At 41.9% G+C, this 16,659-nt stretch overlaps 1 protein-coding gene across 1 annotated transcript in view; it reads left to right on the forward strand.

Moving 5' to 3' along the window:
* The window catches only part of fer1l4 (fer-1 like family member 4), a 96,810-nt gene that overhangs the window by 50,779 nt on the left and 29,372 nt on the right, over positions 1 to 16,659 (forward strand). The window contains exons 27-30 of the mRNA XM_036983157.1: positions 5,061 to 5,234; positions 5,541 to 5,651; positions 6,213 to 6,374; positions 6,967 to 7,138. Of these exons, the coding sequence (XP_036839052.1) occupies positions 5,061 to 5,234; positions 5,541 to 5,651; positions 6,213 to 6,374; positions 6,967 to 7,138 (619 nt within the window). The remainder of the gene's footprint in view (positions 1 to 5,060; positions 5,235 to 5,540; positions 5,652 to 6,212; positions 6,375 to 6,966; positions 7,139 to 16,659) is intronic.

Genomic DNA, 16,659 nt, shown 5'->3' on the forward strand with positions numbered 1-16,659 from the left:
GCTTGGTCCTGTTTGTGGGTGAGTCCCAGAAAGAGGGCCAATTATCTACAAATGTTATCTTTTTGGAGGGGCAGAAAAAAGTTTTCAACCAGCGACTCTGCAGTAGAGCTCATCACTCCCCCTAACTGGGAGGGGGCCAGAGACAATTACTCGATGCCAACACATCTTTCTAGCGGATTTACACGCTGAAGCTATGTTGCGCTAGGTGACCTCTGACTGTTTCATCCTAGCATCGTTGGTGCCGACATGGATTACAATATCCCTATACTCTCTACACTTGCCAGTTTTAGCTTTAGCCAACACCATCTTCAGATTATCCTTAACGTCGGTAGCGCTGCCCCCTGGTAAACAATGTATGATCGCTGGATGATTTGTTTTAAGTCTAATACTGATGGTAATGGACTTACCAATGACTAGGGTTTTCAATTTGTCAGAGCTAATGGTGGGAAGCTTTGGCGTCTCAGACCCCGTAACGGGAGGAGTAGAGACCAGAGAAGGCTTGGCCTCTGACTCCGACTCGCTGCTTAATGGGGAGAACTGGTTGAAAGTTTCTGTCGGCTGAATTAGCGACACCGGTTGAGCATTCCTACAGCATTTCCCTCCAAAAGCCATGAGAAAGTTGTCCGGCTGCGGGAACCGTGCGAGGGGATTTATACTACTATCTGTGCTTACTGGTGGCACAGACGCTGTTTCATCCTTTCCTACACAGAAATTACCCTTGCCTAACGATTGCGTGCTGCAAGCCCAGCTATCCTCACCGCAAGGCGATCATTCTTCTGTATATTATGAGTACAGCGACTGCAATTAGAAGGCATCATGTTAATGTTACTACTTAGCTTCGGCTGGTGGAGGTCCTGACGAACCACGTCCAGATAAAGCGTCCGGAGTGAAAAAGTTGAATGTGAAAAAGTTGAATGTGAAAAAGTTGAGTGAGGAAAAAACTACAAATATAAACGGTAATTAAAAGTAAAAATCGTAAAGTTGTCAGGTAGCGAAGTAAGGTTAGCAACAAAACGCACAGCCGCACGTAAACCACCAACTAAGATGTTTTTTAGGGGGAAGGTCAGCTTCAATATTGCAGATAGATCGTGGCTTTAATCTAATGGACAACACTTAGGCTTATTCTTCCAGTTTATACATACTATATGCACTACCGGTCAAAAGTTTTAGAACACCTAGGGTGACCTCATGAGGACCTCCACAGGAATGGAAGACCCAGAGTTACCTCTGCTGCAGAGGATAAGTTCATATTACTAGCCTCAGAAATTGCAGCCCAATTAAATGGTTCACAGAGTTCAAGTAACAGACACATCTCAACATCAACTGTTTAGAGTAGACTGTGTGAAAATCAGGCCTTCATGGTTGAATTGCTGCAAAGAAACCACTACTAAAGGACACCAATAATAAGAAGAGACTTGCTTGGGCCAAGAAACACAAGCAATGGACATTAGACCCGTGGAAATTTGTCATCTGGTCTGGAGTCCAAATTGGAGATTTTTGGTTACAACCGCCATGTCTTTGTGAGATGCGTTGAGGGTGAACGGATGATCTCCACATGTGCATTTTCCACCGTAAAGCATGGAGTAGGAGGTGTTATGGTGTGAGGGTGCTTTGCTGGTGACACTGTCTGTGATTTATTTAGAATTCAAGGCACACTTAACCAGCATGGCTACCACAGCATTCTGCAGCAATACACCATCCCATCTGGTTTGGGCTTAGTGTATGGGCTATTTTACCAAGAAGGAGAGTGATGGAGTGCTGCATCAGATGACCGGGCCTCCACAATTTGAGATGGTTTGTGATGAGTCTGACCGCAGAGTGAAGGAAAAGCAGCCAACAAGAGCTCAGCATATGTGGGAACTCCTTCAAGATGTTTGAAAAAGCATTCCTCATGAAGCTGGTTGAGAGAATGCCAAGAGTGTGCAAAGCTGTCACCAAGGCAAAGGGTGGCTATATTGAAGAACCTAAGATATAAAATATATCTAGATTTGTTTAACACTTTTTTGGATACTACATTATTCCATGTGTTATTTCATACTTTTGATGTCTTCACTATTATTCTACATTGTAGAAAATAGTAAAAATAAAGAAAAACCCTTGAATGAGTAGGTGTGTCCAAACTTTTGCCTGGTACTGTACTTATCCAGCAGCAATGCCACACACTACATACACCGGGATGGCAGAGGAGGGCACAGCCATTGCGGTCACAATAGTGCCGGGCGAGTGCCCCTTCTCACACCTCCATCCCACCTACCCAAAAAACATACCAGGCTTCAGAGGTTACACTAAAACTAAGACTATCCAGGGTGGGATACTAAAACTAAATGCACCAATGCATGTGTTAAAGAGCCCGTACCAATAAATAAGTTAATTACTAAAACCAATAACATTATCATGTTCCGGTTTCCGGTCACTGATCCTGGCGACTATCTTCAAATGTAACATGGGGGATTTGTATAGCCTAAAGCATGAAAGACACAGAGAATCTCACTGTCGATAGACTGACGATAAGCAATAATCACAGCCGGAGGCCGTTTCTTCTCTTGCTAGAACAAAAGCGGTACCTGTTGCATGCCGACCCGGTAATGACGAACCTACTGTTTCTACTTCGCAATGCTCATCTAGCTAGCTAAACATTTGGCAAAATTATCTCAGATAGCTTGGAATCTCTAGACCAGGGGTGTCCAACTCATTACATGGAGGGCCAAGTGTCTGCGGCTTTGAGTTTTTCCCCTTTTCAATTAAGACCTAGACATTCAGATGAGGGGAGTTCCTTACTAATTAGTGACCTTAATTCATCAATCAAGTACAAGGAAGGAGTGAAAACACGCAGCCCTCTGTCGAATGAGTTTGACACGTGCTCTAGACCATAAGAAATACAGACAGACATGCATTGCCAAAAAACGCTACTGCCACCTTCTGGTTTGGAGTATTTTAACAAGGCTGACGACCTCCAAGGTCTTTGCTGTGTGAACACAAAATGCATTCTGTTCAGAAGTGCTAATTATTGTCGGCAGGCAAACATTTGACAATCCTACCAGTATGTCTGAGGTTTTACTGTTCCTGAAGCCGATTCTACCCCGTCTTTTTTTTTACACAAGGTGGGAGGTTCTCTGGACTATTCTACCACACAGGTTATCTTTCACACAGGGAGGGAAGCATTGGAATAACCAGTCAGATATGATAAAAAAATACACGTTTTATTCATAGAAACTGGAGCAACTCAAGGAGAGCTCTCTCTGTCAGTAACTACCATAGCTTTGGGTTCAACAGGTTACAGTTTGTTATCACAAATCAACTTCATCACAGAAAGGTATACAATAAGTAACTTATTCAAGTGTTCAATATCAGGAAGTTTCAATAAACACTATGGTTTCTGGCTCAGCAATATTGAAACACAACATACCTAGGGAGGTGTGCCATAAACATAATCACAATTCATTCTCATCATAGATTTGGTCTAGGCCAGAGGTTCTCAAAGTGGGGTCCGTGTACAATGTACTGCAAGGGGTCTGTGGCCAGATCTCAATATACACTGAGTATACAAAAACATTAGGAACACCCCCCCCCCCCCCTTTTGCTCTCAGAACAGCCTCAATTTGTCAGAACATGGACTCTACAAGGTGTCGAAAGAGTTCCACAGGGATGCTGGCCCATGTTGACTCCAATGGGTCCCACAGTTGTGTGTAGTTGGCATTTGGCTGGATGTCTTTTGGGTGGTTGACCATTCTTGATGCACACAGAAAACTGTTGAGTGTGAAAAACCCAGCAGCGGTGCACTTCTTGACACAAACCGGTGTGCTTGGCACCTACTACCATACCCCGTTCAAAGGCACTTAAATATTTTTTCTTGCCCATTCACCCTCTAATTGCACACCAATCCATGTCTCAATTGTCTCAAGGCTTAAAAATCCTTCTTTAACCTGTCTCCTCCCCTTCATCTATACTGATTGAAGTGGATTTAACAAGTGACATCAATAAGGGATCATAGCTTTCACCTGGATTCACCTGGTCAGTCTATGTCATGGAATGAGCAGGTTTTCTTAATGTTTTGTATACTCAGTATATATATATACTTTATTAAATGAATATTACTAACATATTAAACAAATGTATCCATGGAATACATTTAGAGGGTGTAATACAATGTAATATTAATCTACAATTTATGTTATTAACCCTGGGCAACATGGGCCTTGGAAGCTCACAGGCATATTGCTTTCCACAGTACTGGCTTTATTTTTTTAACACATAAATGCACTGTAATTTAAGCTTTAAAACTGCAACGTTTTCTCTTTGCCTCGTGGAAAAATGTGTAGAATTGCAGGGTATTAGCTTTAAAGTTGCAACAACAAAAAATCTCTGCCCCCTGGCAAAATGTGTAGAATTGCAGGAAATTAGCTTGAAAACTGCAAAACGTTCTCTCTGATGTCAAGAGGTGGGTCTTTAAAATGTTTCTTTCCCGGGCCCGAGACTTGATTTGTCTGGCCATGCTCTGCCGAAGTCATGGTAAAACTTTTTGTATGCTATTTTTTATCTCATTTGAGTTGTGTACTGATTATGACTGAGGGGTCTCTAATGAATTTGTTATCACAAAAGGACTCAACGTTTGATAACCCCAGGTGTAGGCCACAGTCGCCGCACTTGTCCTTCCAAGGCACGCCAGCCTGCAAATAGTAAGGGGATTCCCTAAATGAATGAAACTGACAAACATTTATACCTTGGGCCACGTTCTTAATTACAACGGGGCACACCTGGGAACCAACAGGCCAAGAGACCGGTTCAATCATACAATTAGGAATTAGAATAGGATCTCTATGGGTTCAAGACAATTCAGCAGTTCTACCCTGTTACATCTTTCGCATATACAAGGCCATTTGCTGACCCTAAAATGACAGGACATCATGATGCCAAATAAGTTATCCTAATATCCAATTAGGACAACAGTTTGTCAATAAAATCCCTTAAAAATAACTATCAGTTGAAAACATGCATACACAGGTGGTCATCAGGCACTTCACCCAGGTCTCATGTATTTCTCTGTGTTAACAATGTCACAGGGGAGTCCTGAGCCCCTGGGCCGAGCGTTCGCTGAGCCGGAGCTGAAGTTTGTGGAGGAGCCATATAAGAAGCCCATGCTGAAGTTCTTTGACATTAGCCGAGGCAAAGCCTCAGCGGGGGAGCTCCTGGCGGCCTTTGAGCTGATAGAGCTGGACTACTCAAGCTTTGGAGAGGTCAGACACTTAAAGCATTAGTTTCTTATGGAAATAGAAAGGTCAGAAGCCCTGCTTTATAAGGAAAACAATATAGCAAGTGAGTGAATGAGTGAGTGAGACTGGACAGGGGAGATGGAGAGAGAGATTGGAATGTCAAAGCAAATAGAGACTATCTTATACGTTATTAAGCCACTATGTTTACACTTATGGTGTGCTAAATATATTAATAATTTAGATGTATATAGGCTCCACGAAGGTAGCATTGCTGCTGTGGTTGGGAAAGTATACTCTTTCTGACTTTTTTTCTCCTCTCTATCTACCCAGCCATCACTACCTGCTGATGTGTACCCCAGGGAGCCTGAGTATCTAAAGGAAGAGAAGTATTACATCATCCCAGATGGGGTTAGGCCTGTACTGAAGAAATTTCGTATAGAAGTAGGTGAAAACCTTTCCTCTATAAAATGTGTATGACATTATAACATATGTCACTTTAAAAAAGCTTTTTATCCAGTGACTTGTACAGTGAGTGCATACAGTATTATGTGTATGTGATCCCTGTGGGATATGAACCCAAAACATTGGTGTTGCTAGCGCAACACTTACCAACTGAACTATATCAATACATTTTGATGGCTGCTGTACTACAGTATGTTGAGTGTGTTTCCTATCATGTGATGCTGCTGCCTCAGTGCTATGGTGTGTTGAGTGTCAGTTGAAACCACTGTGATGCTTGTGTTCATTTGAACATCTTGGCCATGTTCTGTTATAATCTCCTCCCGGCACAGCCAGAAGAGGACTGGCCACCCCTCATAGCCTGGTTCCTCTCTAGGTTTCTTCCTAGGTTCATGCCTTTCTAGGGAGTTTTTCCTAGCCACCGTGCTTCAACACCTGCATTGCTTGCTGTTTGGGGTTTTAAGCTGGGTTTCTGTACAGCTCATTGTGACATCAACTGATGTAAGAAGGGCTTTATAAATACAATTGATTGATTGTGTTCAGGTGCTGTACTGGGGTGTGCGAGACCTGAAGAGGGTCAACCTGTTTGAAGTGGAGAGGCCTCAAGTGAGAATGGAGTGTGCGGGACAAAGGATCGAGTCAGAGGAAATCGAGGGCTACAAAGTCCTTCCCAACTTCAAAGAGGTTGTCAAACACTTTGATGTGGTAAGTACTTATTTTCCACTGACAAAACTGGCCCACTGTGTTTAATATTGAACTGTAGCTCCAGTTTTTAGATGTGAATTTTTAACATGAGTACTTGTAGTACAAGCTAAATTCACCAGAAGGATTACTTCAAGGGGGGTTGGACACATTTGCTGCCTTTAGTCCAGCCATTCATTTAGTGTAAGAGTACAAAAGTCTGATGCTTGATGATCAGAATGTATGCTGGTTTTTGTCCCCGTCTGGCATCTTTCAATCAGAGACCAAATTATACCGATCAATGACACAAATTGATCAATTAAGTCTCATAGAGAAATGACAAACAGAACTGTGGCCCTCAAGGGATTATTTATTTTTGTACTTTTATTTAACTAGGTAAGTCAGTTAAGAACAAATAAACCCTAACCCGGACGACGCTGGGCCAATTGTGCACCGCCCTATGGGACTCCCAATCACGGACGGTTGTGATACAGCCTGGAATCGAACTGTCTGTAGTGACGCCTCTAGCAGTGACTTAGACCGCTGCGCCACTCGGGAGCCCCCAACTAGAGTTGTGCATCCCTGATCTCCAGTTTCTTGTTTTATCCCCCTATAGGACCTTCCAGAGCTGACATACCTTCACCCTCCTCTCACCATCTTTGTGATGGAGCAGCGGGCATTCGGCAGGCTGGTACTGGTGGGCACACACGTGGTCCAAAGTCTGATGCAATTTGCACCAAAAAACCTGGAGGAATGGGGAGACGATGAGGAGGAGCCTGAAAGTTGGGGTACGAGTGACTAACATGTTAGTCCTATCTTTTACCCTAGGTCTTTTTTTGTTTACAGATAAACCTATCAGGACTCAGGATGAGACCCAGATGCAGACACAGGAGGCAGATGGTTCAGTTCTCAGATAATTTATTATAACAGCAGGCAAAGGGCAGGTCGAAGAGGCAGAGGTTCGTGACCAGATCAGAGTCCGACAGGTACTGGACGGCAAGTAGGCTCAGGGTCAGGGTCAGGGCAGGCAGAAAGGTCAGAACCGGAAAAGCTAGAAACAAAAAACTAGAGAGCAGGGAAAACAGGAAACACGCTGGGACAACCTGACAATACAAGATGTACTGGCAACAGACAAACAGAAAACGCAGGTAAAAATACATAGGGGATGAATCAAAATCAAATTTTATTGGTCACATACATGGTTAGCAGATGTTATTGCGAGTGTAGCGAAATGCTTGTGCTTCTAGGTCCGTCAGTGCAGCAATATCTAACAAGTAATATCTAACAATTCCACAACAAATACCTTATACACACAAATCTAAAGTAAAGGAATGGAATAAAATATACGGATGAGCAATGTCAGAGCGGCATGGGCTAAGATGCAATAGATAGTAAAGAATACAGTATATACAGTGCCTTGCAAAAGTATTCATCCCCCTTGGCGTTTTTCCTATTTTGTTGCATTACAACATGTCATTTAAATTGATTTTTATTTGGAATTCATGTAATGGACATACACAAAATAGTCCAAATTGGTGAAGCGACATGAAAAAAAAGACTTTAAAAAAATGTAAAAACATTAAAGTGGTGCGTGCATATGTATTCACCCCTTTGCTATGAAGCCAATAAATAAGATCTGGTGCAACCAACTACCTTCAGAAGTCACATTATTAGTTAAATAAAGTCCACCTGTGTGCAATCTAAGTGTCACATGATCTCAGTATATTTACACCTGTTCTGAAAGGCCCCAGAGTCTGCAACACCACTAAGCAAGGGGCACCACCAAGCAAGCGGCACCATGAAGACCAAGGAGCTCTCCAAACAGGTCAGGGACAAAGTTGTGGAGAAGTACAGATCATGGTTGGGTTCTAAAAAAATATCAGAATCTTTGAACATCCCACAGAGCACCATTTAAATCCATTGTTAAAAAATTGAAAGAATATGGCACCACAACACACCTGCCAAGATAGGGCCGCCCACCAAAGCTCACGGAAGAGACCAAAGATAACCCTGAAGGAGCTGCAAAGCTCCACAGTGGAGATAGGAGTATCTGTCCATAGGACCACTTTAAGCCGTACACTCCACAGAGATGGGCTTTACGGAAGAGTGGCCAGAAAAAAAGCAATTTCTTAAAGTAAAGAATATGAAACACGTTTGGTGTTCGCCAAAAGGCATGTGGGAGACTCCCCAAACATATGGAAGAAGGTACTCTGGTCAGATGAGACTAAAATTGAGCTTTTTGGCCATCAAGGAAAACGCTATGTATGGTGCAAACCCAACACCCCGAGAACATCATCCTCACAGTGAAGCATGGTGGTGGCAGCATCATGAATACAGGGAAATTCCTGAAGGAAACCGGTTTCAGTCTTTCAGAGATTTGAGACTGGAACGGAAGTTCACCTTCCAGCAAGACAATGACCCTAAGCATACTGCTAAAGCAACACTCTAGTGGTTTAAGCGGAAACATTTAAATGTCTTGGAATGGCCTAGTCAAATCCCAGACCTCAATCCAATTGAAAATCAGTGGTATGATTTAAAGATTGCTGTATACCAGTGGAACCCATCCAACTTGAAGGAGCTGGAGCAGTTTTGCCTTGAAGAATGGGCAAAAATCCCAGTGGCTAGATGTTCCAAGCTTATTGAGACATACCCCAAGAGACTTGCAGCTGTAATTGCTATTACAGGTGGCTCTACAAAGTATTGCACGCTCAAGTTTTCAGTTTTTGTGTTATTTCTTGTTTGTTTCACAATAAAAAATACTTATTCAATCAAAATATTCAACAATATCAAAAGCTTTTGACAGGCCCTCAAACAAAGCAGCACATTTATTTTTAGTGTCTTAAAGCACTGACAAGATCATTAATAACTAAAGTGGTTGCTATAATAGTGTATGCCCATGCCAAAACCCTGATTGAGGGCAAAGTTGAATATTTACCAAGGACTCAATCTTAACTGGACAGGAAAGCCTTGAAATGGGACGATAATGATCAATACTATCCCGCCCTTGTGGAGTGGCAGCACAAGAGCTGATTTCCATCATTTGGAAATATTTCCTGATAACAATGTTAAATTAAATATATGGGTTATTGAGCCAACCACGATGCACACTTAAGCAGACCGGATCCAATTGGTTGTTCTCTGTTGATTTCTTGTTGTCTATTGCTAGCAAAGCATCCATGACTTACTTTTCTGTAAATATCCCCCCCCAAAAAAGCTTTAACTATCATTTCTCTGATCATTCAACAAGTTTCCCATATCAGCATCCAGCCCAGTATCATTGTGAACTTAGCAGTTCTTTCTAAGAGAGCCTGCTGAAATAAAATTATTAAATGCATCAATGATGGCATTTTTGTCCAGAATGAGGCCTGTGTCTGAAATAATTTGTTGTGGCAGAGAGGAGGAAGTAGAAACCTTGTGATTTGACAGTTTTTCAAGAACTTAGCAGGGTTCCCATTACAATACGAAAGAGCGGTTACATTTAGCCTTTCTGATTTGTCTTACACAATTATTCCTCAGTTGCTTAAAAGCTTGCCAGTCCCGTCCTAAGCCTGTGTTCCTAGCCTTGACCCAAGCATAATTTATTTTATTAATGACTCAGATCAATCAGAGTTGACTTTGAAGGATCTTTAGGGTTGGGCCGTGTAGGCTTAGTCTCCAGCTGGGTTAGGTTTAGGTCATTACACGTCTTTTAGATTGTCTGAAGCCTGCATTTCCCAATCATAATTTAGGTCACCCAGGATAATAACTTCTGATTTAGTAAAAAAAAAGACAACATACTAAACTCAGCAAAAAAATAAACGTCCTCTCACTGTCAACTTTGTTTATTTTCAGCAAACTTAACATGTGTAAATATTTGTATTAACATAACAAGATTCAACAACTGAGACATAAACTGAACAAGTTCCACAGACGTGACTAACATAAATTTAATAATGTGTCCCTGAACAAAGGGGGGGTCAAAATCAAAAGTAACAGTCAGTATCTGGCAGAGGTGGGGCCAAGTCATTGTTTCACAAGTCACATGTAAGTCTCAAGTCTTAGCACTCAAGTCCAAGTCAAGTCTCAAGTCAAGACCGTCAAGTATTAAGTCAAGTCTCAAGTCCTAAACTTTGAGTTTCGAAACAAGTCATAATGTGCTCTTCACCAAATGTAATACCATTTCATATTTAAATAATAGTTAGAATATTACATTAATGCAAATCATGAATGCTTTTAAAAATATCTATGTATTTATTACTTAAACGTTATATTTCCATGGAAATACATGGGTAGCCATTTGAAAGACCCCCCCAATAGTGATCGACTATTGAGAATTGCTATGGGGTGCAATCGGGAGATGTAGGCTTGTACACAATCGCCCAACCTTAACACACACACACACACACTCTCTGTGTGTGGTTACAGTAGGCTAACGTATGTTAATGGTTTTTAGGAACAGCAGTAACATCAGGCAGGATTTAGGCTACCAACTGCCTAGCCATTTGTAGCTCAATCTTGGGTGAAATGATCACGTTCCCTCACTGACTGACTGTGTGGAGGTTCATTGATTTAACGTTATGTTAGTCTACATGCTAGACTAGCAAAGTTATACATTTTTTTGCCAATATTAGCCACGACTTACCGTTCTTTGTGCAGCTTCAAATGTCAAACAAAGTTGTAAATTGTTGCCCTCAATCTATATTTTTCTTCCCGCATGTTTTGCAAGTTGCAATCTGTTTTTTTGTCTTTATCTTCGAAAATAATAATTTGGGGTATTATCTTTCCAAGGGCTCCATCTGAATTCACCTGCCGACGTACCTCTGCACTGCCATGCACAAGTTTTTCTCAGCTGGCACAATTTGATTGGCTGCTGTCAGATTCAAACTGTAATCAGTTAAATAAAGAGTTGATGCACTGCACACTTTTTTAAATAGCATACTTTTTCATATTTGTGATTGGGGAGGGTATCAAGTCGAGTCAAAAGGCTCAAGTCCAAGTTAAGTCACGAGTCATTGGTGTTAAAGTCAAAGTCGAGGTGCAAGTCATCATATTTGTGACTCGAGTCCAAGTCATGTGACTCGAGTCCACACCTCCTGGTATCTGGTGTGGCCACCAGCTGCATTAAGTACTGCAGTGCATCTCCTCCTCATGGACTGCACCAGATTTGACATTTCTTGCTGTGAGATGTTACCCCACTCTTCCACCAGGGCACCTGCAAGTTCCTGGACATTTCTGGGGGGAATAGCCCTAGCCCTCACCCTCCGATCCAACAGGTCCCAGACATGCTCAATGGGATTGAGATCCGGGCCCTTCGCTGGCCATGGCAGAACACTGACATTTCTGTCATGCTGGAGGGTCATGTCAGGATGAGCCTGCAGGAAGGGTACCACATGAGAGAGGAGGATGTCTTCCCTGTAAAGCACAGCGTTGAGATTGCCTGCAATGACAACAAGCTCATTTCGATGATGCTGTGGCACACCGCCCCAGACCATGACGGATCCTCCACCTCCAAATCGATCCCGCTCCAGAGTACAGGCCTCGGTGTAACGCTCATTCCTTCGACGATAAACGCGAATCCAAGTCAGAGACAAAACCGCGACTCATCAGTGAAGAGCACTTTTTGCCAGTCCTGTCCGGTGCCCATAGGCGACATTGTTACCGGTGATGTCTGGTGAGGACCTGCCTTACAACAGGCCTACAAGCCCTCAGTCCAGCCTCTCTCAGCCTGTTGAGGACAATCTGAGCACTGATGGAGGGATTGTGCGTTACTGGTGTAACTCGGGTTGTTGTTGTTACCATCCTGCACCTGTCCCGCAGGTGTGATGTTCTGATGTACTGATCCTGTGCAGGTGTTGTTACACGTGGTCTCCCTGTAGCGTTGTCTTAGGTGTCACTCAGAACGGGAATTGCAATTTATTGCCCTGGCAACATCTGCAGTCCTCATGCCTCCTTGCAGCATGCCTAAGGCATGTTCATGCAGATGAGCAGGGACCGTGGGCATCTTTTTTTTGGTGTTCTTACGAGTCAGTTGGCCACTTTAGTGTCCTACGTTTTCATTACTGTGATCTTAATTGCCTACTGTCTGTAAGCTGTTAGTGTCTTAACGACCGTTTCCACAGGTGCATGTTCATTAATTGTTTATGGTTCATTGAATAAGTATGGGAAAGAGTGTTTAAACCCTTTACAATGAAGATCTGTGAAGTTTTTCTGTTTTTTTCCCCGAATTATTCTGAAAGACAGGGTCCTGGAAAAGGGACACTTGTTTTTTTACTGAGGTTAGTGAACTTTGCTGAGGTTAGTGAACTAGACAAAGGCTAGCCGAGGGAGGATGGTAAGACCCCTATAACTGTTATTTTTTCCCCAGACACAGCCTTAAAGTAGAACTGACAGCATTTTTGCAGTATAAAACCCCTAAAATCTGTTGATATACACCCCCAAGACACTTTTGATCATTTTCTGACAAGCGAGCACTTATATATGTTAATTTTCACGTTTTCAGAAATTCTTAGAATTTGGGGTTTTACATACGTATAGTAAGGCATTTGTGAAAATTCTATCACAGTATGAAGTGGGAAAGCGGCCATGAATTTTGGACAATTATTAGACACTGCAGTAAATAAAACTTAATAAAAACATCTATCTCATCCATTACCGGAGTCTACGCAGACCAGTGCACCATAGCCAACCAGAACTAAAGTAGGCTTTTTCGTAAGCAAGCCATTTGCCACACAGTTGCGTGACTTTAGATCATTCGAACGCATTCGCCAAAAGCCACAATACCATGGGAGTCCTCTTACATTTGGGAACTTTAAAGTCCTACTGACCATACAACCATAAAAATGTATTTTCCTGTATGCACATCAACAAGATCAACAACTAATGCTAGCCAGAGTAAGATGAGCTAAAAACTAACGAAGGAACATTAGATGAAACCTCTCAAACTTTTTCAGCTAGTTGGCTGTAAAAATTGCACTAATAAACAATGGGGAATTGTAGCCTACTCGTCCTTCTGCAGCTTGCATGCAACCAAGCAGCTAACCAACCAAGCTAACTGACCAGCTAGTTACTTCTAGACACAAATGAGAGAACACCTCACTCTGGCCATTTTACTCGCCCTAGCAGAGCTGGTTAGCTAGGCTGTTTACATTTAATAAAAATATAAAAATTGGTCATTTAGCAGATGCTCTTATCCAGAGCAACTTACAGTAGTAAATGCATACATTTTTGTGGTCCCCCATGGGAATTGAACCCATAACCCTGGTGTTGCAAGTGGCATGCTCTACCAACTGTTATCTAGAACGTTCATAACTTTTTTTGCCTGTGTTTACTGACACGTTCATATTCAGTGGATGTTGCATGTTCGTAAATGTATAAATGATTCTAGGCTCTGGCACACTCAGACGAGAGTGCTCTGAAATCCGAGTAGATAGCCAGAGTGAATTTGTGAATGCAAGAGATATGCTATCTGGATAAGTCATTCAAGTTCTTGCTAGCTGACCAATTGACATCTGCATCTCTAGCTGTGTATAGCCACCGAAAAACAATGAGGGGAAAAAGTCAGTAACTCACCCACTCCTCCAATGACATGACATGATCCTCCTAGCAGCTAGATAGCTAGCTAATGTTAGGCTCCGTGTTTTTAGCTTGCTACATAAATAGATACGCTAGCTGATTAGCTACATTATGACTGACTTGTGATCATTGCCCTTGCTAGTTTGATTGTATTGACATTCTCAGCCTTATTTACTGCACATTTGTCTGTTTTTGTCCAAAATATTGAGTAAATTAAACTGAAACAGTGCATCCCGAATGGAGGCAGGAAACAATGTACCAGGCCAGCTGTGATTTGCAACCTGATAGCAATAATTTTTGGAATTCCAAGATATGTATTGGTGAATTATATCAACCATGCATTGAACAGCAGCCATCTATTCTGCCAACAATGCCTTAGTGTATGTCATGGAATGTTAAGTCTGATACAACCTATTTTTAAAACCTCTTTTGAAATTTGGAATTTGATATTTTTGATATTTTTTTACTGATATTATGATTGTCTCTATGTTTAATATCTGCAAAGTAGTTAAAACGCTGTCAGCTCCACTAATCATTTTTTGGATTTCAGTAAAGAGACAGAAATTATTTTACCCTGTTAGCTCTGAACGCACGAATATCCTCAATATTAATATCAGAGTCCAGTATATCCACAGATATCCAAGTTTCAGTCAATACCAGAATGTCCGGATTTGTCTGCATAGCCGAGATCTTGATGTAATCCAGTTTAGGAAGTAAGCTCCTAACGTTCAAATGCATCAACCCAAGTTCTTTACGATTTTTATAGTCACATGGAGTCTCCAACTTAATGATGGTTGATATTGATAATGTTGGTATGGCTATAAGGTTGCATGCAACTGCACCATTTGGTTTATTCCTATTTGTAATAGAGGAGACATTGAAATTACTTTTCAAGGTTGGCACCAATGGGGCCTGAGGCCGCAGCCAATGTCAGTATGAGGAACTCTGAGTAACCAATGATGGAATGTTTGGACACACCTACTTATTCCAGGGGTTTCCTTTATTTTCTGTATTGTAGAATAATAGTGAAGAGATCAAAGATATGAAATAACACATATGGAATCATGTAGTAACCAAAAATGTGTTAAACAAATCCAAATATATTTTATATTTGAGATTCTTAAAAGTAGCCACCCTTGCCTTGATGACAACTTTGCACACTCTTGACATTCTCTCAACCAGTTTCATGAGGTGGTCACCTGGAATGCAATTCAATTGACAGGTGTGCCTTGTTCATTTGTGGAATTTCTTTCCTTCTTAATGTGTTTGAGCCAATCAGTTGTATTGTTGGGGTGGTATACAGTAGTAGATAGCCCTATTTGGTAAAATACCAAGTCCATATTACGGCAAGAACAGATCAAATAAGCAAGGAGAAATGACATGTCCATAATTACTTTAAGACATGAAGGTCAGTCAATATGAAAAAAACTTTGAAAGTCTCTTCAAGTGCAGTCGCAAAAACTATCAAGCGCTATGATGAAACTGGCTCTCATGAGGACCTCCACAGGAATGGAAGACCCAGAGTTACCTCTGCTGCAGAGGATACGTTCATTTTACTAGCCTCAGAAATTGCAGCCCAATTAAAATGGTTCACAGAGTTCAAGTAACAGACACATCTCAACTGTTCTCAATCTCACATCTCAATCTCAACTCTCAGCTGTTCAGAGGAGACTGCATGAATCCGGCCTTCATTGTTGAATTGCTGCAATGAAACCACTACTAAAGGACACCAATAAGAAGAAAGGGCTTGCTAGGGCCAAGAAACACAAGCAATGGACATTAGACCCCAGGAAATCGGTCCTTTGGTCTGATGAGTCCAAATTTGAGATTTTTGGTTCCAACTGCCTTGTCTTTGTAAGACGCAGAGTACGTGAATGGATGATCTTCGCATGTGTGGTTCCCACTGTGAAGCATGGAGGAGGAGGTATAATGGTGTGGGGGTGCTTTGCTGGTGACATTGTCTGTGATTTATTTAGAATTCAAGGCACACTTAACCAGCAAACCATCCCACCTGGTTTGTGCTTAGTGGGACTATCATTTGTTTTTCAACCGGACAATGACCCAACACACACCTCCAGGCTGTGTAAGGGCTATTTGACCAAGAAGGAGAGTGATGGAGTGCTGTATCAGATGACCTGGCCTCCACAAACCCATTTGTGATGGTTTGGGATGAGTTGGACTGCAGAGTGAAGGAAAAGCAGCCAAAAAGTGCTCAGCATATGTGGGAACTCTTTCAAGACTGTTGGAAAAGCATTCCAGGTGAAGCTTGCCAAGCGTGTGCAAAGCTGTCATCAAAGCAAAGGGTGACTACTTTGAAGAGTCTAAAATATTTTGGGATTTGTTTAACACTTTTTTGGTTACTACATGATTCCATTGTGTAGATAACTGTCATGGTCAAAACATATTGACTAGCTAAGATGGGGAGATGTCTGTCCATAATAAAGCGCTACTCTATCTTCTTAACAGCACTATCAACAAGGCAAGGCTCTAGTTTTGTCGCATCTGGACTAGTGTTCGTTGCAATTGGCTCAGAACAGGGCAGCACTACTGGTCCTTGGATGTACACAGAGAGCAAACATTAATAATATGCATGTCAATCTCTCCTGGCTTAAAGTAGAGGAAAGATTGACTTCATCACTACTTGTATTTGTGAGAGTTATTGACATGTTGAAAGCACCGAGCTCTGTTAAAACGACTAGCACAATACTACATAGAGCCATGGCATCATGGAACTCTATTCCACATCAGGTAACTGATG

Source organism: Oncorhynchus mykiss, chromosome 7 (assembly GCF_013265735.2).
Source record: "Oncorhynchus mykiss isolate Arlee chromosome 7, USDA_OmykA_1.1, whole genome shotgun sequence".
Classification (NCBI taxonomy): domain Eukaryota; kingdom Metazoa; phylum Chordata; class Actinopteri; order Salmoniformes; family Salmonidae; genus Oncorhynchus; species Oncorhynchus mykiss.